This window comes from Phaenicophaeus curvirostris, chromosome 4, assembly GCF_032191515.1.
Source record: "Phaenicophaeus curvirostris isolate KB17595 chromosome 4, BPBGC_Pcur_1.0, whole genome shotgun sequence".
Lineage (NCBI taxonomy): Eukaryota > Metazoa > Chordata > Aves > Cuculiformes > Cuculidae > Phaenicophaeus > Phaenicophaeus curvirostris.
In genome coordinates this window covers 46,600,668-46,624,689 of record NC_091395.1, presented here as the reverse complement: position 1 = coordinate 46,624,689, position 24,022 = coordinate 46,600,668, and the positions used below count along the sequence as shown (strand labels likewise).

Sequence of the window (24,022 nt, the reverse complement as noted above, 5' to 3'; positions counted from 1 at the left end):
GACCTTTGGCTATCATGTTTGAAATATCTTAAAACTGTTTTCAGCTTTGAATACCTGTTCTGAAAGCAACGTTGTATTGTGTGCAATATTCTCTTTTAAAGAATACTGTATAAAGGTGTTAGTTGGAATTGTAAAGTTATTTGTATGAATGCTTTACATTTGATTTCTTATACAAAGAGTTACCTAAAGTATTATTTGAAAATGTGTGAATGTTTGTTGCCCTTCAGGAAATGAGTAAGCCTTAAGAAAGTGGCTATGTAGTGGAATCTACAAGGAGAGAAAGTTTGTGTACCTGTAACTTACAAACCTAACAGGCAGGTTATTTTCAGCTGGATGCGTGTCAAGGACTTAATGAGTTTCTTATTTTCCTACAGAAACTGGTAGTGATCTTTCTATGTTTGAAGCTTTGAGAGACACAATTTATTCTGAAGTGGCAACACTTATTTCTCAGAATGAGTCTCGTCCCCACTTTCTTATTGAACTTTTCCATGAGCTTCAGTTGCTAAATACAGATTACCTGAGGCAAAGGGCTCTATATGCTTTGCAGGTATGCACAGAATTTTTTATCTGGTGTGTGAATCAAGCAAATCTTGGATCCTTTTTACATTGTAGAGTTATCTTTTCCAGGATATAGTGACCAGACATATATCTGAGAACAGCGAAAAAGGGAAGTGCACAAAATCACTCAATTCTGCAACATGGATGGCATCAAATTCTGAACTCACTCCCAGTGAAAGCCTTGCTTCTACAGATGATGTAAGTTTTCACGTTCAGAAGCCAGTTAGTTCACCTTCTCTTTTTGGTTTACACATGTGATTGTGTAGTGAAATATCCATATTAGCAACTGAATTTTTCTAAAATACCAACTTACACAGATTTTTCTAAGGAAAGAAATGCAAGAGAATCTTAATACAGAAGAGATTATAGATATTAAGATTCTTCATGCTTTAAACAAGTGATGTGTAGGGGAGGAATAGAAGATGAAGAGGGGCACAATTGGAAACTGATATTCAAAGAGAGCCAAAATCCTCTTGTGGGTAAGATCGGGTCAAGTACTAGTCACAGGATTCCCAAGGGATTTTTGCTTTTTTACATATAGAAATCACTGATGCCTCTGTGCAGTTTCTTTACATATTATATGGTTGAAGTATTTGAAACAAATATTGTAGAATCACCTGATGGATTTATGTACTGAAAGTAAGGTGGTTTCTCAGTCAGGCACTGGTAGATGGTCTTGATACTACAGGATGTAGCTGAACAGAATTGCTGGCTTGTTGGCACCTGTTAAGATAGTGCATTCGGTTTTGTATTTAGTTTTTTGGTGTTTTTTAGGAAACTTTCGGCAAGAACTTTTCTACAGGACCGTGTCAAGATTGTGAACAAAATGATGCTGACAATGGGAGTTCTATGTCTACATCTTCAAATTTTGAACCCTTTGCCACTGATAACCTTGGTAAGAATGATGTAATTTACAGTGGTGTTTTTCCCTTCTTCCTGAAATGCTTGCAATTGCCTACTCAAGTAGTGTACTATTCTTTGATTTTTTAGTGTGTAGCCACGTTTTGTAAAACAACACTTTGAGTTGATTGAAGAGTGTAATAAAATATTGTAACGCAACTACAGTTATATGTAGATTTTAGAACTTGTAGCTTTGAATTAATTTTTATCATTGTTTATTTGTCTATCAGTTGAAAACTTTAGATTAAAAGATGCTTTTATTCTAAATATAGGCGACACAGTGATTCACTTAGATCAAGCTTTGGCTAGGATGAGGGAATATGAGCGTATGAAAATGGAAGCTGAAAGTACCCTTGACTGTGAGGGCTGCTCTAGTAATTTTCAGGGTGCTTCTGCTGCTAAATTAGAAGGTATGCACATATATACATATTCTGCTTAGTTTTAGAAAAGAAATATTCTAAATATCAAGAATCATTTAATTGGCTGACTTGTTTTGTTCTTCATTTATACTGAAAACTTAGCAAAGTTTCGAAGGACCTTTACATACTTAAGTAACTATGATTTATTTTTTAAAAAGGAGAATTGCTTTGAAATTGTTATTTTTTTAGTAGTAATTCGAATGACTTAAATATGCATTTTTTTTTAATGAGGTCAAAGTACCAGTGAATGTCTTCCTATGCCACAGTCAAGCGAAGTTTCTGCTGTTCCATGTCCTCGTATAGATACTCAGCAGCTTGACCGTCAGATCAAAGCAATTATGAAAGAGGTCATTCCTTTTCTGAAGGTAAGAACTTTTTTCAATAATGTGTGTGTGAATTACGAGAGCAGGAAAAGGACCCGCATATTTGGATAGAAGAAGATTATTTAAGGTGGATAACTTGCATCTTTGCAACAACTGACAATAAATGTGTTAAGTTGCAAACTTTGCTGAGGATGAAGTAGGAATTAAATACTTCAACAGAAAGATTCTGTGGAGTTTTTAATAGGAGAAATAAATGTTAAGGTTTCTAGATAGCGGAGGGCTGCTGGACTTGACATCAAGAGGAGGAGAGATTTCTTTCTTTGGAGCTGACCAAATCAAATAGAGAATGTACTTCTGAAATATTTGCTGCCTTTTAGGAAAAAAGAACTGAGAGAATTTTAGTTATAACCGTTGCATATGATGTAACTTGAGATATTTTTGAAGAATATCTCTGAGTTTTACTATTATTTTCTCCTGTTTATAAGTATCATTAGAGTTGTTGAGAACTTTTAAAATAAAGATGAGGAATATATTACTGAAGAAGGAGAAATAGTCACAATTCATTCTTCTCAAGGTTAAAGAGGCAGAGAAGATTGAGTTCTAAGATGCCCAAGTAATCTCCTTTTGATAGCATGCACAGTACATAAACTTAGGCTTGCTTAATAAGGTACTTGGCTGAACTAGTTTTGAAGACTGTGTATATTGTTGACATACCACAGAGTCAGTGCCTAAGGCTTCTGTTTTGTTTGCAATTTTAAGGAAGCTTACAGCAGTAAATCTCCTAACATAAACTTCAGTACACTTGGAGTACACATCTGCTATATATGAAGATTCTTAGTTTATCCACACCTTAAAAGGTGGCATGTACTAACGTACTGGAAAAGTGAAGGAAGGCTTTGTGTGTTGTGGCCAGTCAATTTAAGGAAGTATGGTATCTACTGTAACTGTGTTCCACTTTGTTTTGAGAGATGGGTTAGGACCTGTTCATGGAGTGCTGTCCCTTCAGCGGACAGGTGATTATTTTTTTGAATGAACTTCAGTATTTGAGGGGCTGGCAGGTTTTTTTTATATGTATATGTATAAGTGGTAACAAAGCTGATTCTGTGATACTTGTTTAGGAACACCTGGATGAGGTATGCTCTTCTCAATTACTGACATCAGTAAGACGTATGGTCTTGACTCTTACACAACAAAATGATGAAAGTAAAGAGTTTGTGAAGTTCTTTCATAAGCAGCTTGGCAGTATACTTCAGGTTAGTAATTTTTCAGCGTTGTTTTGCAGTGCTACTGTACTTGGATAATAAGCTGGAGAGATAGAACTTTGGGGAAGCTGTTTTTTTTACCACTTCAGTATCATAACTGCTATTATCCTTCAGCTTTGACACCAATGTGGAATTATCTCATTTTCTAATGTCAAAGCTTTAGCATGGGCAGAACTTTTTTCCATCACTGCCACATAGTGAGAGGCGTACCTCCTCCCTGTAGCTGTCTTCAGGGAGAGCCCCGGTGATGCTCTTCATGGATATTTCCTGCAAATCAGTAGGCTGATTGCTCCTTACTTTTTTCTACAAGTATAAAGTTTAAATCAGTAGCTTGACAAGCTGTGTTGTGTGACTAGAGATTCTACTTAAAATCTGTTTGAAATGCTAAAATCATCTTTTTTAAAATGATAAAAGCTATTTTTTAGTTACTAACTAATTTTGCATTAGTAGGAATATGACAGATACGTCATCTTTGAAGTTCAAAAGCCTGTTTCAAAAACTGAATTATTTCTTTTCACAGGATTCACTGGCAAAATTTTCTGGTAGAAAATTAAAAGATTGTGGGGAAGATCTTCTTGTCGAGATCTCTGAAGTGTTATTTAATGAATTGGCCTTTTTTAAACTCATGCAAGACTTGGACAACAACAGTATTTCTGTAAAGCAGAGATGTAAAAGAAAAACGGAAACTACTGAAGTGATACAGTCTTATGCTAAAGAGGTTTGGTTTATATTGTTGAAAATGTACCTTTTCTGAGTTTCCTAAATATCTGTATTTCCTAAACTACTTTGATTACCTTAGTTTTTTGGGGTTTTTTCTTTTACAAATTAGGGCTGTGTAGTCACAGTATTGCTTGTGTAGGAGTATGAACTAGTTTCCTCAGTAAGGGAGATGTTTGTATTGTAAATGAGTGTCTATTAGAGATATTTAATTGTGTAGGCTCTGGTAATTCAGAGAAAATGCATTTTAGTTGTTATATGTGTACATGGGAAGGAGTAGTCAGGTGTTGAAGTAGTATTAACATCTGGGGCCATTGAGTAGTTGTAGTTTAACCCCAGTAGGCAGCTAAGCACCACAGCCACTTTTTCACTCCCCCTGGTGGGGTGGGAGAGAGGGTTGGAAGGGTAAAAGTTAGAAAATTCATGGGGTGAGATAAAGACAGTTTAATGGGTAAAACAAAAACTGCATGAGCAAGCGAAGCAAACCAAGGAATTAACTCACTATTTCCCATTTGCGGGGAGATGTTTAGCCATCTCCATGAAAGCAGGGCTCCATTATGTGTCACTGTAACTTGGGAAGGCAAATGCCATCCTCCCCCTTTGTTCTTCCTCCTCCAGCTTTATATGCTGAGCACAATGTCCTGTGTTATGGAATATCCCTTTGGTCATTGGGGCCAGCTGTTTCAGCTGTGTCCCATCCCACCTTCTTGTGTACCCCAGGCCTAATCGCTGGTGGGGCAGTATAAGAAGCTGAAAAGGCCTTGACTCTGTGTAAGCTCTGCTCAGCAGTAACTAAATCATCCCTGTGGTATCAATACGGTTTTCAACACAAATCCAAAACACAGCCCCATACTGCCTACTATGAAGAAAATTAACTGTTTCAGAGCTAAATATTTTGACACATGGGGGTCACAGTTCATCATCTCTCCAGTTAGTGCCTACAGCTTCCTTTGCAGCTTAAGTCAGGCACCATCTTTACCTAGCTTGATAAGTCCTATGAAGTCATCAAATAGTTAGCTTCTTGGCCTGTGTAGAAAATATCACCTTCTAGAACTCGACTGCAAAATACAGAAATATTTGAGACTGTAAAACATGTTCTTCTCTAACAAAGTAAGTTTTGGTTAGTTTTCACACCATTTACATTGAAGATGTTGCATCACTGGTTTTAATTTTAATATTGCAGTTTTTAGGAACATTTTTTATTTGTATAAACAGTTAACAAAAGAAACACTAAAATCATGTTCCCGTGCGTAAATTGATCAGGTATCTACTTCAGTGTTTCTTCTTTTATACTACAATTGTGACTTCAGTGACCTTTCAGCTTTTTATTGGAAATACAAATACCATAGCAAACCCTTAACTCATTCTTATTTAAAATATCAACAGAAGATATTTTGTGATCTGTCATAGTCGTAGAAGTAATTTTAAGCCTATCATCAGCTACATTTCAAGGTAGTTCAGCTCGGGTATACCAGTAATATGGCTGGTGTGAGAGAGACTGTGGTGTGTCAAAGAAATACTTGAATCCAGAAGGATTTGGACTTGACTTCATATTTTATCTGAAGTTGCTCCTTGAGTCTTTGTTATGTAGCAGTGTTTGAATCAACCGATTATGAGAATGCACAGAGCCAACTTAGATCTGGCATTTCTTCTGCTTTCCTGGAAGACAGAGTTAGGGTTAAGGTCAGTGTATGCCTTGTTTCTCTGGCACCAGTTCATTCTCAGCAGAGCTAGAGATAAGCCGGAACTGGGGCCCTGGTTACTGCATGATTAGCTGGAAGGTTTTTTCGCACCTTTCCAATCTGGCATCCTGATGCCGACATACCTGATCTTGCTCTATTTTGTATCTGTATTAATAGAGTCCAGCAAGCTGACTGGTTTTAGATTCCACACAGAATCGTGTCTGGAGGTAGCATATCTAATTCTGTACGTTAAATATGATTTAACCACAGACTGGAGAATTGGCCCATATTTAAATAATTGTACTAGTTCTAGCACTTTCTGTTTAAACAGTTTTTATGATACTCTGCAACTCAAATTTTGAAGACATGTATGTAAACATCTCTTGAAGTATAGAAGTCCTTGTGGCTTTTTGTCATTTTGAGATAGCTCTTAAAGGCAAGATTGGCATTTCAGCCAGACACTCTTGAAACAGTTTGGTTCAGTATTTCAGAGTTATTTCAGTTTAGATTTGAAGACAGTTTATGTTTCTTCTAGGCAAAAAAAGATCTCCAGGTGGATGTTTGTTCATCTGCTGAAGATGTCGATGAGGACAAAGTATGTTTATGCTTCTCAACTGTCTGTATTCATCAGATGATTTCACAGATCACTTAGTCTTACTGATTTCTGTTATATGAATGTAATACCTGTAAGCAGCCCATTTCCTAGTGTTTATAAATTTATTTAACATCATAAGTTTTATTGCCTTTCTGTTGTTTTCAATTATTTACTTTATTAAGATAATAAAGTAAATTATAATTTCCTTTTTTTTAATTTGAGTTGATGGTCTGGAAAATGACTGCCAAAATATTTGTCTTCATCTATAAGCCTTTATTATTGTATGCTTTCAGTAACATATTGGATATTGGTTTCTTGGTTGCTTTTGGGTTTAATCTTGTTTCTGTTGCAGACCCATTACAGTGTAAAGACTATTTGATGTGTTTCTTATAAAATATTGGTTTTTTGACTTTCAAAAAGTGCACAGAGATCAACAAAGATAGTGTTAAACATGCTTTTCTATTTATTGTTTGTGATCTTTATGTATATTACGAGCTTTGCTTTATGACCAATGATTTGGAAGTCTATAAAGAACAAATTTTATGTTGAGTGATACACAACTGTAATTAAATAGTATGTGGTACTTGCTGATCAGCTTTAGGGTAGGATCTTGTTTTTCCTTTTAGTATTAATTTTCTGTATTTTCCCGATAGGGGAAAAGACCTATTCCTAAGGTGTTTACTGTGGACTTTGGTCTGGAGCTCTCAGAGCACCAAGAATGTAGTCATTCCTTGAGGTAGTTAACAACAAGGACCATAAATAGAGATGATGTTTAATTATTTTTAGCAGTTAACATTTTGGGTTTTCTTTATATAGAAGGCAGGTGTTCTGTGTTAGGACAAATGGTACTTGAGACCCTTAGAGTATTAAATGTTACAGCCCCAGATTTCTCCTTTTTCACTTCAAGTTTGTTTTGGAAACCACTAAAAAAAAATCATTGTGTTTGGGGAGAGGGGTTGCATATGAAGTTTCATATTTTCTGCTGGAATGGTCAGCTTTTCCAACCCAGTGAGAGATAAAAGTGATGTACCAAGTAGAATGTTGAATGCTTTCCTAGATGTGTGCAGGCATAGGCATATGTATGGGCATAGTCAGTGGTTTCTTCTAGGGCTTAGAGTTTCTGTCAGATTGCTTTGGAAGTGTAAGTGATAATCTGTATATGATCTCTTATGGTTGCTGTACTGCAGAAGAGTCAAGATTTGAGTCAAACTCTCACTCAAGGTGTTTAGCAAATTACTCAGCAGAGAAACTGCTGAGTAGCTATTGCGAAAGAAATGAGAAGCAGCAGAAGCAGCCTCACTTTTACTAGAGGTCATTTATGAGAGGTAGGGAGGTCATGAGTAATAATGCAAACGCATCTTTCTGCTGATCAGCGTGAACCTTTTTTAGATAATGTCATACTCTGTTACAATGTCCTTGATAGCTATGTCTGAACAGTGCATGGTCTCTAAAAGTAAATTCTGATGCACGTATTTCAGGAATGCCTTTGCAGTGTTTAATTCAGAGTCTTAAGGACTTCTTAAACATTAGGTTTTAGACTATAGTTTTTGGATTCTGAGGAGCAAAGGTGACTCCTTGATGCGGAAACTATCTTTATCTAAACCAACATGAAATTGTATAGTATGCCTTGATTTCCTAGGACAAGGATGAGACCGAAACTGTTAAACCAGTACAGGACTCAGAAAAGTATGGTGGTAATGGAGTTCCTGAAAGTATTAGGTCTGATGTGTCTGATCAAGAGGAAGATGAGGAGAGTGAAAGTGGTCCAGTGGCAATAAGTAAGTGATTTTTATAGCTGATAATTCATAGCTGATAAGTTTTAATATAGCTGATAAGTTTTGACCAATTAACTTTATGACAGGGTTTGTGTGAAGTACTGCTGTGTAACACCTTTCCTCACAGATTTTCTTGTTGTGTATTATTTTTCAGTGAAAGTTTTCCAGTACTCCGCTTACTAGTACTCGGTCAAGGTTTAAATGTTCCACTTAGAGGAGTTTTTGTTCTTTGTAATCAGTAGATCTGTAGAAACACCTATTGGAATCAGATTCATTGTTTAAGTAAAGTATCCTGTCTAAGGTAAACTTGAAGTTCCTCAACGTTTAACCTGAAGGATATGAAAGCTGCTAAATTTTTTTTGCAGTTTAGCATTTAAATTATGATTAATTTTTTTTAATATGCTTCTCTTCAAGTTTGCGTATTTTTAGTAATTTTTTTGTCCTGTTAGTCTTAGACCAACTACTCATGGTTTGGTTTCTCTTTATATTTACATTCTTTACATCAACTTGTTTAATAATTTAGATATTCCACACCAACACAGTGGTGTTTGTTGGTAGTACAGCTTATGTGAGCATATGGATCTTTGAAAGTAAGTCATCACTGTATCTTAATTTCAAACAATATTTTAAAGCATGATTTATAATCGATAGTTGTAGTAAATTCCCAAAAGGGATTTGGATTTTGCAGCCCGACTTCTACTCTGTCCGGCTCTGTTAATGGGTAAATCCAATCTGAAGGTGGTTTTACATTGATTTGCTTTCAGGTTTATCAAAGGCAGAAACGCAAGCTCTGACTAACTATGGCAGTGGAGAAGATGAGAACGAAGATGAAGAAATAGAATTTGAGGAAGGACCTATTGATGTGCAGACATCACTACAAGCCAGCAGTGAAACAACCGAAAATGAACAGGTATCACCAAAGTTGTAAACACAGAACAAACCTAAGACAGTGTTCAGTCAAATATCTGTATATAACATCTTGGGTGTTCTTGTTGCATATTTTCATACTAATGAAAGTAGAAGAATGATGCAGGAAATGACATGAAAGTAATAGCTGCTACATACAAAATACCTATGTTCATTCCCCATCTGAATTTATTGTTGATATGGTTGATGCCAGAATGGGTGGATGGATGGACACAGACAAAACTAATGTTTAAATCTGCTGTCAGAGAGAGAAAATATTAAGCTGCAGTAGAAAAGAAACTTTAAAAGAAAGCATCAAATTTTAAAGCTTTAACTGGCTCTGTGTTTGCTAACATCAAGTTCTGTTTGGGCTTTCCTTTGCAGAAGTCATTGACTCTTGTATTCTAGCATTTCTTTGATTTGTCTTTCCTCTTCATCATGTAGTATGTTTTTCTAGGACAATGGTGAAACATTAGTGGCTTCTGTTGTTATTTCTTTGTCAGTTTTCTTAAAAACACTTGGATGTGTGTGATCTGGTTCTGCAGACTTGTCAATTCTTTACATTTCACTAAATAAGGTTGACTTCTGAGTGTTTTGGAACTTTGATTTACTGAAGAGCTACTAACTTTTAGGCAAGGGTTTAACTGGCACGTTTAAAGGCTATGAAACAATAGATCTTTTCAGTGGAACCAAAGCATTTGCCTGGGAAAGCTAAATGCTTAGATAAAGCACACATCACTGTTAATAGTTGATAAATACCTGATAAATAGAGAGTAGAACTCGATATCTAATTCATGCTGGTTAAAAGACAAACATGGAACAAATGTACAGCGTGTTTCTAGTTAGCAAGGAAGAGTTAATTAGCCAGTAAGCTATGAAGCTGATAAGTAGAATTTGTTTTAACTTGTTTTTACTTTCTCTGATAGACTTCAAACCAAGAATCGAATAAGACAAAAAGCAATGAGATTTTGTCATCAGAACAAGAGTGCATTAATGTTAAAGGTAAGGCCAGGACACAGTAACTGAGATCAACTCTTGTATATGAATTTGCATACTGTGAAAATAGTTTTGTACAGTGCCAGTGATATATGTAATTAAGACAAAGGACATCAATTTTGAAATAGTTTACTGGGTTGGTTTTTTTCCATGAAACCCTATCAGTTGGCTAGATATCTCTGTGTTGATATAGACACGGTAAACTTTGAAGAAAGAACCTGGAATAATCTTACATAGAGGTGATTTTGATGCTTGACAGTAGCATGAATTTCAGCTGATTGTTGCAGCCTTTGGCACACAATTGTAGCAGAGTTAATTTGCCTGTTATAGTACTTTGACATTTATATTTTAAATTTGTATTTATTTCTCTGAGTAATGCTACGTTGTAACTGATTAAGAGCAAAGAAATTATTTTTTATCAGAAGACAAAACAGTAGCAGGTGGTATGAATGTTACTTGTAATCTAGCTGTTGTTACTGCTTTTTTCTTATGGTTTCTGTTGCAAATACTGGGTTTGTTCTTAGTCTTTTTTCGTATACTAAAAGTAGTATTTGAGTAGATCCTTTGTTGCCTCAAGAATGTAGCAAAATGTTAAGGAATTTATTGTTCTGTATTATATCTCCTTCTACCAAGAATGAATATTTTATGGCAGGTCGTATAGTTCTGAAAGTTAGTTTTTGGTTTGTTTGTCGGATTTTTCTTTAAAAGCTATATAAACTCAGAAATTTTTAAAGTCAGATACTGTCTTGTGATAAGTGCTGATACATCAGTGTATGCGGCTACTAGTAATTGATGTTTTATTTCAGACTAATTCACTTTCATCGCTCATCTGTAGCTTTGAATAATAATTTGTAAAAACATAGCAATAATCTGGGATTTTTGTACACTCGGCATCTTTTATTATTTCTACTTAGTTAAAATGTGCTTTGTGGTTTTAGGTGAACAAGATGTGGGTACAATTTTGCCTCATTACCTCAATGTTGTGGAAGATACACCACCTTTAACAGTCAGTACTGCAGAATCCTTTGTAACAGCCAATATGAAAACAGAAGAATCAAGCTCATCTTTAACAGTAAATGAAACTCAAATGCTAGATACAACATGTGCAGGAAACAAATCATCTGCTGCAAGTTCAGAAAGCTCCATGGCTGGCAGCCCTGATACAGAGTCACCTGTTCTAGTGAATGAATATGTGCGTATATTTCAGTTGTGATACAAGAGAAAATAGCTTTTTTCCTATTTCAGCGTTGCTTCTAGTTTCTAGTCTTGCTCAGTTTTCATCTGCAGATATGATATAGTCATTGGGTTTCTTATGTTCTTTATTATAGTAGTAAAAATCTGGTTTTGGAGTGAAAATAAAACAAAGTTCTCTTACATGTCACTTTTTATTAACAGGAAGCTGGTTCTGGAAATGTCAGCCAAAAATCTGATGAAGATGACTTTGTGAAAGTTGAAGACTTGCCCCTTAAACTTGCAGTGTATTCAGAGGTATTTTGCTATTTATGGGGCTGTTGTTTAGAAGTGCACACCCTAAATGTCTTAATTCTTATCCCTGTCTAGATAATTGCCCAGAATTTTGAGTTTTGCTTTATCTGTTACAAAGGCAGATTTAATGAAGAAAATGGCAATGGAGGCCCAAACCAACAATTTGTCTGAGGAATTACTGGATGGAGATGGAGCTCCAGATCAAGAATTAGTAGGAGATGCACAAATTCTGAAAGTACCTGGTAAAGAATATTTTATAAATCCTTTACACCTATTGGGAAAACATTCTGGAATGGCCTAGAATTTGAATGTCCTTATCACTGTCTGAAGTAAGCAGTTTTTGTGGTGCTGAAAGAATATCCTTTTTTGCTATTATGCATTTGAAAATGATGTATTGATATGAAGGGATTTTGCCTTCCAAGTCCCTTCTATATACTACTATTAGATTCTGTGGCTAATGAAGTGATAAAAGCTAACATATTTAAATCGCCTGTGATAACTTAATGGTTTTGAAACTTAAGAAACTAAAGTAGTATTCTACTTCATTGTTACACAAGCTTAATAATATTGTAAATTCCAATTGCTATTATCTAATTTAATAATGCTCAGTATTATTTTCTGACAGACTGCTGAGTGTATCTGTAATAGAAAAGTTTGAGACTTTTCTGAATAGTAAAATACCTCTTCAGGGAAAAGAAAATTCTTTTTTTATCTAAAGCATATAATGAGGTAGAAAAAAACCCATGTGTATGACAGCAGTAAAGAATGGTCACTTTCATGCAGCTACAGAAACTTAATGGTAATGCAGATCAAAAACTTTTCTGTTTGATATAATGTTGTTGTGACACAGGTTACAATGTTAGAGGCTTCTGTTCTGTTGTTAGGCTTGTAGTTCTCTAGGAGAGAGTACAGTCATGGCATATGCAAATGCATGAGCTGGGTATAATGATGGTAGTAGTGTTCTGCTAGTGTAACTAGTTCCAATTTCTCAGTATAAACTGATGAAAATGGTTTTTTTTAATGCAATTGTAGTGGCAACATTAGATTTTCCAGAATAGAGAATGATGGAAGGTGCATCTTTCTTTCCATTTCCTTCACTGCCCATCACCATTCTGGTTGTCACAGCTATACTAAAAGTCTGTCCTAAGTTTAGTGAATACTGATGCCTAAGCCTGGTGTGGGAACAGTGGCTAAGAGTGCCATGCTGCACAAAAATGGTAGCTAGCAACTAAGCCGTTCTTCATCTGTGATGGGAGGTGGTTGTAGCTGTTCGAGTAAGCCATGGTTTAAATGCTTGTGAATAAAAGTGAGGAGGAAGTATTTAATCAAGATGCTTTAAATGGACACTTACAAGGAGTCGGATTGTGTTCAAGAGTTGTCTTTAATGCCTTGTAGCTGTTGGACAATGCTGAGTATGCTCTTTATTTTACAGAACTGTTTGGAGCTCAAAGGGCATGAAGTTGAACCGAAGATAACCGCATTTATAAACTCCATGTACACAAATGCATATGGAAGATCAGCACTAACGCCCCAGAGTTCTGGAAGTGTATAAAAATGTAAAATTTTTGACATGCTGTCTCTTAGGATAGGTATGCAACTTCTGCCTGTGGCAGTTTGAACAGCTGGAAATAAATCATCTTCTATTCAGTTTGCTGCACTGTTCCTTTTCTGTCTTAATCTTTTTCTATTGTGACTTGTTTAGTAATTTTTGAATTGTAGTTTTAAATAAAGTTTGGACTTGTCTGTAAATTTGTCTTTTGAAAAATCTTCCTCTGGCTTACAAAATGATATGCGGAGTTTGTTGTTGGCAGTGAATTGACTTTAGGTGTTGTCATGCCAGTTTGTTACCCTTCTTCAGAGAAACACTGCTAACTTTCCTGGGGCAAGAGACTCTTCCCACCAAGTTTCTCCATCATCTACAGATCTGAGGTGTAGGCACATACTACATACCTGTGTGTTGCCTTTGTAGCCTGTGTATAGCTGGTCTGTTAAAAAAAAAAGAGAAAAGTTGTGTTTATGGCTTGTGGAAGTCATTTCCATCAGCACATTTATGAGGTGAAGTACATACTCTGTTTTTTTAGTTAATTGCATAAACCATTTGTATTCTTCTATATTTTTTTGTTTTGCACTCCCAAATTGCTAAAGCGTAAACCTGTCTGAAAATGTTAGCATCTTTCCATATGTAACACTTTAAATTGCTGCACTTGAAAGCCTGTAAGAATCTGTTCCATAAGTACTTGACTTTGTGAGGAGTTTTCATGTAGAAAGACAGAAATTAAAGAAATTAATGTTTAAAAAAACCAACCAGTGTTCAGGTCAGCACCTAATGAAGTCTCACAGAAAAGGTGAAATTAGGATTGTAGAAAATTAGATTAGAAAACTTGAACCAGAAAAAAGAAATTCTTTTTTTTTTTTTCACGTTGGAGTTGCTAATACTAGTAAGTAATAAAATTGAGCTAAAACTAGGTCAGTAAGTATATCTACTTTGTTACAGAGATCCTGCTTACCTCAAAGTCAAGGCTTTCCCCAAAGCCATTCAGCAGCAATGGTCGTCTTAAAATTCAGGATTGTCTTCCTTTTGGGCTTAGTGTAATAATATGGCTACATGCTGTGGGAGACAGGCTGTAGTGACAGTGAAGCCTAAATATGCCTGAAGTTTGAATAAAATTAGTGTAATTCTACTGTGATTTCTTTTTTTAGTTTATTCTGAGTCTCTTGCAGTTGTATGAGTCAATCTTGAAATTGAAGATGAGAGTTCTGATTTGTAAAAGCAGAAATACACTAAAAAGTTTGAAGGCAAGTTTAGTTCTGATGCAGGCTATAAACTCATGAAACTTTACAATTTTGAGGACAGAGAAAATATGTTCCGAGAGGCAAACCTGTGAAGATTAAACAAAATGAAAGCTTTAGTCACTGACACAAGAATCAGTCAGTAGACCTAAGAGAGGACAGAAAATGTAGAACAAGGAGAATTGTGCATATTTGAGACAAATCTAGTTTATCGGATAAATCATTAAGCTCTTAAGAAATAGCATCAGCACACAGTTTCCCCAGTTCTTGCCTTGGTGTGTATGAACAGTTCACTCAAGTGATATTTCTTTGGTCATGTTTTCTCTCTACCCTTTCTTGTCTAACCCCTCTCCTTCAAGCAGGGCCACTTTGGAGCTGGTTGCTCAAGACTACACCGAAGTGGCTTTTGAATATCTGCAAGGTGGGAGACTACAGCCTTCCTAGGCAACCTATGTCCTCCTAGTCACCCTTACAGTACAACAGCTTTTCCTAGCGTTCAGAGGCAACTTTTTGTGTTTCAGTTTGAGCAATGGAAAATAAAAGACTACAAGGGCACATAATAGTAGAATTGCTGAAGAAGCTAAGCGCTCTTGTCATATGTAGTTCAGTTCAAGTATAATGTGTTTTTTAGTGGTAGTAGAGAAAAATCACAGAAGGGTTTGGGTTGGAAGAGGCTGTCAAAGATCATCTAATTCCAGCCCTTCCCTGCCATGGTGACACCTTGCACCAGATGAAGCTGCTGAAGGCCCCATCTGACCTGGCCTTAAATACCTCCAGGGCTGGGGCATCCACAACTTCCCCAGCCAACCTTTTCCAGTGCCTCACTACCCTCGTGAAGAATTTCTTCCTAACCTCTAATCTAAGTCTTCCCCTTCCAATTTAAAGGCATTCCCCCTCATCCTCTCACTACATGTCCTTTGTAAGAAGTCCCTGCCCAGCTTTCTTGTAGGACCCTTTCAGGCTACTATAAGGTCTCTCCCTAGCCTTCTCTTCTCCATCTTCTCCAGGTTGAACCCCAACTCTCAGTCTTTCCTCATAGCAGAGGTGCTCCAGCCCTCTGATCATCATGCCCTCCTCTTGCTTAAAAAGAGGACAAGACAGTGAGTAAATGAGAGAGAAGCAGGGGCTTGTGCTTAATACATTGCACCAAAATGAATGTTATATTTTACTGTGCAGTATCCATTGCCCAGTTCCAGAGAGTTCTGTGGAGCAATGAGAAAAATAATTGTCTGAATTCTTTGTGAAGATGATAGTTGAAGAGGACAGAGTTGCTTTTCTTCTGTAGCTAAAACACTGTAGTGGCAGCTCTTCCCTTAGAGGGAAGTTGTATAAAGATCTGTTAGCGTTGCATAGGAAATGTCCCAACAAAACAATGGAGCACACAGGCATGGAATGATGGACTGACTCGTTTTCACTGTGGAAGTATCTGCTGGTCCTAGGAGGAAGGTGGGATAATAGATTTCTTATAACAGATCGCACCCTTTCCTTTTAATATTTATTTTAATTGGGTCCCTTTGTATCCTGAAATAATTTATGCTCCAAAACTAATTACAGCATTCAAAAAGTCCAAGCATTAAAACAACAGAAAACCCATAGTAACTTCTTGTTCCCACTGTAGTTACCTACTACAGCAATACCATCTTACATAATAGCAAAGAGTTCAAACAAAACTTAACCCTTCACCAGTAAACTTTGAAGAACAAACTATTAAACTTATTGCAAAAGAAGCCTGCACCCATTCTGTGCAAGTTTGTATATTCACACAGTATTATTTATTCAAAGACAGACTGGAACATTTCCTGGCCTACTTTTATATAAGCTTCTTTCTCTTCATTTGTCATGAGAGACACAAGTGCTGGATTTTCACTAACTTCACCATATGAATAAGGCTGACCGGCTACCATTAAAATGGGACCTTCTGTTTCCAGTTCCTCCTCATGTTCAACGTTGTTGTCTGCTACTTTCATTCCTGTTCTTGAGTGCTTGGCATCTTCTTCAGACTCACTCGTATCACTGCCCGATTCAGGTGGTTTGCTTATGACAACAGGAGCCTGGTTTGTGCTAAACAATGACTTTGATTCATGGATCAGAAGAGTCTTGATGATTTCATTATCAGTGACAGTTTCTTTAACACTTTCTTCAGTAGCATTTGCTCCTAAATATGCAATACTAAGTATTAGAAGTATCAATAGTTTCCAGTTACCACAACCATCCTACAGAAATGGATCATTTTTTACCCATACATCAAAATTCTCTAAGAAGTGCAGATGGTTCCAAGAGCTTTCCACTTTAAAGATTAAGACTAATGCTACTGCACAGTTAGAGCCAAAAATGTCATGACCTGGTACCTGACCTCTGGCTTTAAGAACACTATCTAAATCAGTCCAAAGACTGATTTTTGGAAACTAAGGTCCAATAGCCAGTATTGCAGAACTGAAGCATTACTCTATATTCTAAACCAAGTTCACTATGTTTTCAAGTAGGAAAGCTATATTGAAGAGTAATAAGACTGCTGAATTTAAGTATTTGCCAATGCTTAAAACTTACCAATGCTATTGTTGGTGGCTGTTGTTTCTCCTTCCACGGTGCCCTGAGACATCCAGATAGGTTGCTTTTTAGTGTTTTTTTCTTTTGTTTCCTTCTTGGGCTCAGAGTCTTGGACATCAATAACTAAGTTTTGGGTGTACATATTGCCAAAAGAAGAACTTCTGTTGGCCCATCTTTCAGGATGGCTGCAGGATTCCAGCACACTTGAATCCACCTGATCAAAGCTGAATGAAACGTCACCCATTTTGGACAGGTTAAATTCAGGCAAGAATACCCCGATTCCCATTCAAAAAAAGACAAAACAGGATGCTTGGTTAGTAGACTAGCTTTAGCAAGTGCTCTATACTAACAAAATTTGCATTCTCCATTGCCTCATCTTGGAGGCAAGTGATTCTAAACCATCGTTCGCATGGTCTCTTCAGTAGTGCATCTCTGGATGAAGCACAGTGATAGGAAAACTACTTTCTCACAGAAAGGGCTGCATACATTAGCTGGAGAAGAAGTCTGGAAAATTCATGACTCTTAAAATAAAAAGCAAAAATAAAACTATAGATGCATAACAATAATTTAGAATGCCTTAGAAACTACAGGCTTCTTCATTAATTGGCTGCCAGTAGTGAATAAAGTAGTAGAAAGTAGGCTGCAAGTTCAGTATTTCAAAGATTTTACAACTGGAAAGGTGTTGAGGAGTTTTGTATTGACCAGAAATTCTAGGATTATGATTATACCTTCCTGATAATTCTGGTATTTCTGTTGGCAGAGGCTCCAGCAAGTCACATGGCAGAACAATGTCTTCTGTTTCACGTAGTAGCACAAAGATAGGTTCAAGCTGCTCATTGAATTTTGCTAGCAAGATTTGAGCATCGCGCTTAGGAAGTGCTGAGACATCTTCCTCTACTTCAGTGTGGCAGTAAGTGCAACGCAAAGTTTCTGCAACATTAACCAAATCGGAAACGCTCCTGTTCATATGATGAAAAAAAATGACTAGAACCTTGCTAAGAAATCACAGCCTAGACAATTACCAAAATGTTCTGAATGCACTAGACTTTATCCATTTGTTGACATTAAAGCTGTTTTTTGAGAAGGACTGATATTCACACACTTATTATGCAATAGAGAAATATATGTGTTGGGGGAAATTAAATTGTCTAGACACGGAGTATTATCAGATTATAAGGTTTATTTTTTCTTTTCTGATCTCATCTTTTGCTTAGTTCCTAATGTAAGAAAAATACATTTGCAAGCATAAATAGCATCTGCTTTTAGTTGTTCAGAGTTCTAAAGTTAACACTCATGTAGAGTGAAAGTATATGCTAAAAACCTGCACCTATGTCTTAAGCAAAAAAGAAAAAAATTAATGCATATTCTATTAAAGTATATTGTCAGCCTCAACGTTTGCATTTCAGTAACTTCACAAAGTCCTTCCATTTAGAACAAAAGGGTGATTCTGCTGACAGTACACTAACTTCACCTTTGAGATTTCAAGTTAGTTACATAGCGTAAAGTTCATTTTCCCTGGCTCTGGCATCCTTTCTAGGTACCATGACCCAGATGTTAACCCAACAGCTGAGCACATTGTATTGCAATACAGTGCCATTTTAACTCATTTTCAAAGAGTACTTGTTTTTCTTTTAGAGAAGAGAAACCTGCAAGCTCTGATGCCACTTCTGCTACGGATGTGTTGTGTTTCCCTGGAAGGAGCCTGAGCTTCCCTGTTTCCAGCACAGGAGTGATAGAACACATCACCTCTTCTGCTGAGTTGCAGTACGTTTATTACAGCAGGTGGCTGTAAACAGCTTTATCCATCTTGTACAACTTTTCCATCGGAAGAAGTGATCACACATAAGGATTAACTCACAAATTCAAACTACATTAAAATAACTACCGTAGTATCATTTCTGTAGGAGGAAGTGGGACTCACAAGACTTGGATGAGTAATTCTAACATGGGTTAAGCATCTTGTTCCCAGTAAAGCTGAGGCCTGAAACATGATTCCCAGCTCACATATTCAAGATTGTTCTTCCTCTTGCTTGCCCTGTTCTATAGAGAACGACTTTTTTCTTACTATCACCTCCCAGCTTCCCCTGTTCTAGGTCCTTGTCCACTAGCAAACAAGAAGTATATCCTAATAAACATGCTTTTATTGCAAAGCTTGCAAGGGAGCCAATTTTATCCAGAGTTATTCTTCAAGATAAAAACAAATAAGCAACATACCTGTAAATACGTCAAAGAGCTGATTGACTTCTAGGTCCGTGTAAGTGCTGGAGCAAGATGGACATTTAAAAGAGGACCTGGTAGTTGAATCCCGCTCATCCGCTTCTATCTTCCGGCGTATATGATCCAGTTTGTATTTTACCACATCCACTAGCACCTTGTAATTGATGTAATAGTAATTATGCCTCGTGCTCTTCCCATTAGGCCCCGTTTCAACTCGCATTCGCATCTTCACAAACTTGTCTGCCTTGAGCGTGTTGAGGATGGCACGCAGTTGTTTACGTTCATACTTAAGCAACTGTAACAAGTCATCTTCTTTCACACAGGGGTATCGGATCAGTATATCAAGGGCCAAGGAGAACTCTGCTCCATAGAAACCACACACAATGTACTTGGCCAGGCGCTTTAGGGCTGCTGGGACCTCTGTGATAATGTTTTGCTCTTCCATCTACAAAAAAACAGAAGGGAGGTGAGCTGTAGGAAACCTTTCTTAGCCTCACAGACAGGTATAAAGCAGGTGATTTGCTGTGCTGCTCTTCTGCAAGAGTCTTCACTCAATGGATTAATGTAAAACCTTAACTTCCACCTGTGGATAGGGAAGGTATCAATAGATATCAAAGATTACCTAATCTTTAAGTAGAATGATAACACCTGGAATATTCATGTTCTCTTGTGTAAAAACCCACAAAAGATATCTAGACTTTGATATCTAGATATCAAAGTTCATAATTCTCCTTACAGATGACAGCAGTTCAAGAAAGACAAGGAACTACTGCAGAGAGTCCAGTGGAGAGCCACCAAGATGACTAAGGCACTCTCTTATGATGAAAGGCCAAGAGATCTGAGTCATCTTAGCCTGGAGAAGAGAAGACAGAGAGGATCTTACGAATGCTTATAAATATTTACAGGGTGAGTGTTAAAGGGATGGGGCCAGGCTTTTTTCAGTGATGCCCAGTGACAGGACAAGGGGCAACAGGCACAAACTGGAACACAGGAAGTTCTATCTAAACATGAGAAAACATGTCTTTCCTGTGGGGGTGGCAGAGCACTGGACCAGACTGCCCAGAGAGGCTGGGAGGCCTCTTTCTCTGCAGATATTAAAAACCTGCCTAGATGTGCTCCTTTTCAACCTGCTATAGGTGAAACTGCTTTAGCAGGGGAGTTTGACTAGATGACCTCCAGAGCTACCTTCCAACCCTGACCATTCTGCGATTCTCTGATAAATGTATGCAGAGGAGGTGATCTATGTACTGAGAGTAGTCAAGAAGCTTCAGAGAGCAGAGAAGCTACCAGTGTGCAGGAAAGCTTAGATTTATTGCTCTTGCTCCAGGGCTATGGGCTGGAGTCCTACATCTACGCTCAAGTGTTTTAACCCCAGGGACACTTCAGCATAAACCACAAGATATCTGAAGCACAGACAAATGTCAGTTGTCTTCCACAGAATAAGATGTTGACTTATGCTAAAGACTTCTTTCTTCCTCTTTCCAGTCTCACAAATTTAGAGTTTTTTTCTGTGCAGTGGCTTATACTCAGCAGGAAGGAAGGACAGACAGCATCCTCAGCTCCAGAGACCAGGAGCATGTCTTTGAGTCTCCTCAGGCTCTGAAGAGCACTGAACCTAGTTGCTTCACACTGTGGGAAAGTTGCTCACAGAACAGAGGCACTGTAGCCTCCACGACAAGGCCAAAGGAAAAGAACATCATGTGTTTCTACGACCCAGTCCAGCCCCACTAAGGATCACCATGTGCAGCCCCAGTACCCGTATGGGATACAGTACCAGTCATGTCTGGGCTAGCATCTCAGGGAGAGCTTAAGTGCACTTCATGCAGGTTAGTTTCATATGAACAACAGTTGGATTGTGGCACTATTAAAAAAAAAAAGAACAAAAACCCTTCCACATCTAGTCCTTAGCTAATGGGGCAGAACCCCGGCACTTAAAGGACTCGCATTGGGAACCAGTCTCATGACTGTTTTTTCTTGCCCCAAGTCAAACACAGAATTAAATAACTTCAAAGGGAGCATGATAAGTAGATGACCTCATTAAGGAAGAAGTAGGACCTGAACTGTAAGCTGGAGTTTTGCTGACCTACCTGTTCTCTGGATGACTTCTTATCCAAGACTTGCGTTGTGTGCTTGCATGTCTAAAGCAAGCAGTTCGCTGAAGTACTAAGAAGTCTGGACTAGCTGAAGGGCTTCTGAGCACTTTGATGTTAAACGCTCCTCAGGTCCAGAGTCTTACAACCAGGTAAACAACTCAAGAAAGAAAAAGAGGGAAAAAAAAACCAAACAAGAAAAACCCACCCCACTGGATATCCACAACCACCAAAACCCACCCACTGAAAAACCACCACACCCACAAATCTTTGATTTAATGTAAAAGAAAACACCTTTCTTTTACAAAAATGGCTGGATTTGTCTTGAATACAGCATTTGTGGAAAATACAAACCCCTTGAAAAGTGTTTCTTCAGTCTGCAAAAAGAACCAAAACTGTATGTATTTTATAGTAAAAAACTACATAAACTCAGCATTGGTTGAAAGCTTTGTCTACAGCACTTTGGTATATTTGAGCTTGTATTTCTCCAGTCCCCTTTGAAGAAACCTCTGCATCTTACAGTCATCAAATCTGAAGCCTTGCAAGTAAGGAAAACTGCCAATTTTTAAAAGCTGTTTTGTAGTTCTCAATTCATAGGCAACAGCTCCACTTTAATGGGAGTTTGAGACCTCCCTTATCAATGAAAGGAGGAGGAAAAGGAGCAGCTCCCTGCAGAGAGAGAAGGGCTTTAAATAGGAACCTGCTCTCCAGCTGGCCAACAGCTTGCATTAAGGGAACAGGTATTTTGCTAGTCATGTAGGTTTTTTTTCTTTTTTTCCTAGCTGGTAATGTGAATGGATAAAATATCTTAGGAGTCACAGCCTAGTTTCTACCTTTAGCTGCTTTTGAAGTACTCATTTTTATGGGAGAGGGAGCTACCTTCTTACAACATGGATTATTATTTTTAAGACTATTCAGTAATTTAGCTGCCTGAGAGGCCCTTCTGCTTATAGCTAATGCGGAGCCATTATAATCTTCATCAAGGAAGGATGAATGCAACATTTTGCTTTCCCTAGAATCAGGAACTACCTTTAGAATCCTCTTTTTGCTTTGAGAAACCTACACAAAGTTGCTTGTTGTGCTGGCAGGCAGCTATCTAAAGCAGTATTTCAAGTTAACAGGCAACATATAGAGCAAGTTCTGCAAGATTTCTCTGAAGCCAGTTGCTTCATTAACATTTTATTTGAGCAGCCTAAGAAGGCAAACTACTCATCTCACACTTGAAAAGACACTAAACCAGATCCATTAAAGTAGTCTTTTGTCAGACTTCTTATAACCATACCATTTGTAAAGAAGTTAAAAACCTTATCATTACCTCTCTTGGATAGGCAGGAAACTTCAGACTGACATTGTAGAAGAATCACCCCTTTCCTAAGGGTTCACAGTAGCTGCAAAACAAGCTTAAGTATTTCCCAGCCTTTTCCTAGACCTATCTGTGATAAGCCCTAATTATCACCCAGCTGGAGCAAGAGTCCCCAGATCATATTTCATTAGCAACTGAATGAATTCAACCACATATATATTGCCTCATGATAAAGTTATAAATCCTGTTGCACAATGACATCCACCTACAACACGCAAAGACTGAAAATGCAAATGATTGCAATCTTTGATTAGTGTTTTCATTAGCATGACTTTAGCAGACTAAAGGTAACATAATAATTAACTCTTCTTGTTGCTGTTGCAAACCAAGTATTTAGTGTAAGTAATGTACATGATTTGTGTTTAGACACTTTCATAAGCAAAAAAACCTGGAAACTTCAATACCTTGCAATGAAAAATCTAAATTTATACATTTACTAGTTTTTGCATTTTCATTTAGTTCTCTTTTTAGGTGGTTTATGTCTTCAAAAAGAAAACAAAAGAATTTTTTTTCACTGTATTTCTCCAGAAGATAAAAGTTATGAATATTCTTGTTCCCTTTTGTGGGTTAGACATCTGTGTTTGCAATGTTGAAATCAGGTTGCCAGACATTGTACAGTCCAGGGCTAATGCACTGAATTCTACTAGGATGGCAGCCATCATATTCCATCTCAGATGTATGTGTCTTTCTTATGTTTTTTTAATATATGTGCAGTGGAGGCTGGTGTTTTGTATCGTGGTGACTTAGGTTGTCTTGGTACATTTTGCAGCATGCACTGTGCTTTTGCTACTGCAGTTTATTGCTGGGACTCTGATTCTCCAACTTACCTAGCCCGTGGGTCCATGGAGAGCCCTGAAGGTGCAGGAGCTTGTCTGCCGAGGATAGGCTGTGGGACTGGCATCTGTAAACAGCACTAGGGAAGGTGGTGACTCTGAGAAATATTCAATACCAGAAAGGAAACCTGAGATTTTTGTAGCAAGAATTTAGGTTTCAAAATACTTCAAAGGTTTGAGACTGCAGTTTAGAAAATCCTTGAAATTAGCTCTGCTTTTTCTTGTAGTTTATAGTAGCAGAGACTGCTTTCATGTCTTATGCTGTGCAAAACTCTGCTACTACTCTTTTTTTGTGCCATTAAATAAGAAACTATTTGGCAGATACTCACAGTTAAGAAGTGCAATTGGCATAAACCTTCACCTGCAAATTTAAAATGTTCATACAGATCAAATCAAGCAGACAAATCTTATTCATACACCTCATTCCGTGTAGCGGTTCTTCAGTACGCTCCTTTGCTTTCGTGTTACACTGGAAAATGCAAACCAGCAAGACTACTTGCTGGTACCTGCTGTGTTTAGTCTATAGGACATGTTTACAATGAATAATACCTATGGTTTTCCTCG

At 37.4% G+C, this 24,022-nt stretch overlaps 2 protein-coding genes across 9 annotated transcripts in view; one reads left to right on the top strand and one right to left on the bottom strand.

Moving 5' to 3' along the window:
* Positions 1 to 24,022, top strand: part of PCM1 (pericentriolar material 1) — a 145,480-nt gene that overhangs the window by 28,344 nt on the left and 93,114 nt on the right. For 6 of the 8 annotated variants that reach the window (XM_069855968.1, XM_069855966.1, XM_069855963.1 and 3 more), the window contains 15 exons: positions 375 to 547; positions 628 to 756; positions 1,333 to 1,453; positions 1,731 to 1,868; positions 2,109 to 2,242; positions 3,319 to 3,453; positions 3,983 to 4,180; positions 6,397 to 6,456; positions 8,096 to 8,234; positions 8,996 to 9,141; positions 10,064 to 10,139; positions 11,072 to 11,325; positions 11,529 to 11,621; positions 11,737 to 11,860; positions 13,051 to 13,367. In XM_069855968.1, the coding sequence (XP_069712069.1) occupies positions 375 to 547; positions 628 to 756; positions 1,333 to 1,453; positions 1,731 to 1,868; positions 2,109 to 2,242; positions 3,319 to 3,453; positions 3,983 to 4,180; positions 6,397 to 6,456; positions 8,096 to 8,234; positions 8,996 to 9,141; positions 10,064 to 10,139; positions 11,072 to 11,325; positions 11,529 to 11,621; positions 11,737 to 11,860; positions 13,051 to 13,076 (1,946 nt within the window). In that variant the 3' untranslated portion in view covers positions 13,077 to 13,367. Of the gene's footprint in view, positions 1 to 374; positions 548 to 627; positions 757 to 1,332; positions 1,454 to 1,730; positions 1,869 to 2,108; positions 2,243 to 3,318; positions 3,454 to 3,982; positions 4,181 to 6,396; positions 6,457 to 8,095; positions 8,235 to 8,995; positions 9,142 to 10,063; positions 10,140 to 11,071; positions 11,326 to 11,528; positions 11,622 to 11,736; positions 11,861 to 13,050; positions 13,368 to 24,022 lie in introns of those variants that run through there. The other 2 variants (XR_011337377.1, XM_069855965.1) reach the window with 2 other exon arrangements.
* Positions 15,901 to 21,297, bottom strand: LOC138719584 (general transcription factor IIE subunit 1-like). The gene is made up of 5 exons (XM_069854888.1): positions 21,260 to 21,297; positions 19,170 to 19,617; positions 17,684 to 17,885; positions 16,956 to 17,179; positions 15,901 to 16,563 (listed from the first exon to the last, which is right to left on the bottom strand). Exons 2-5 carry the CDS (start codon positions 19,615 to 19,617, stop codon positions 16,181 to 16,183), a joined length of 1,257 nt encoding a protein of 418 aa, XP_069710989.1. The 5' UTR covers positions 21,260 to 21,297; the 3' UTR covers positions 15,901 to 16,180.

Coding starts and splice junctions, on each gene's coding strand:
- LOC138719584 (XM_069854888.1), bottom strand. CDS start 19,617: ATGGAAGAGCAAAACATTATCACAGAGGTCCCAGCAGCCCTAAAGCGC. Junction 17,886..19,169: donor GCTCTTTGACGTATTTACAG/GTATGTTGCTTA, acceptor TTAATGTTGCAG/AAACTTTGCGTTGCACTTAC. Junction 16,564..16,955: donor AGCCACCAACAATAGCATTG/GTAAGTTTTAAG, acceptor TTGCATATTTAG/GAGCAAATGCTACTGAAGAA.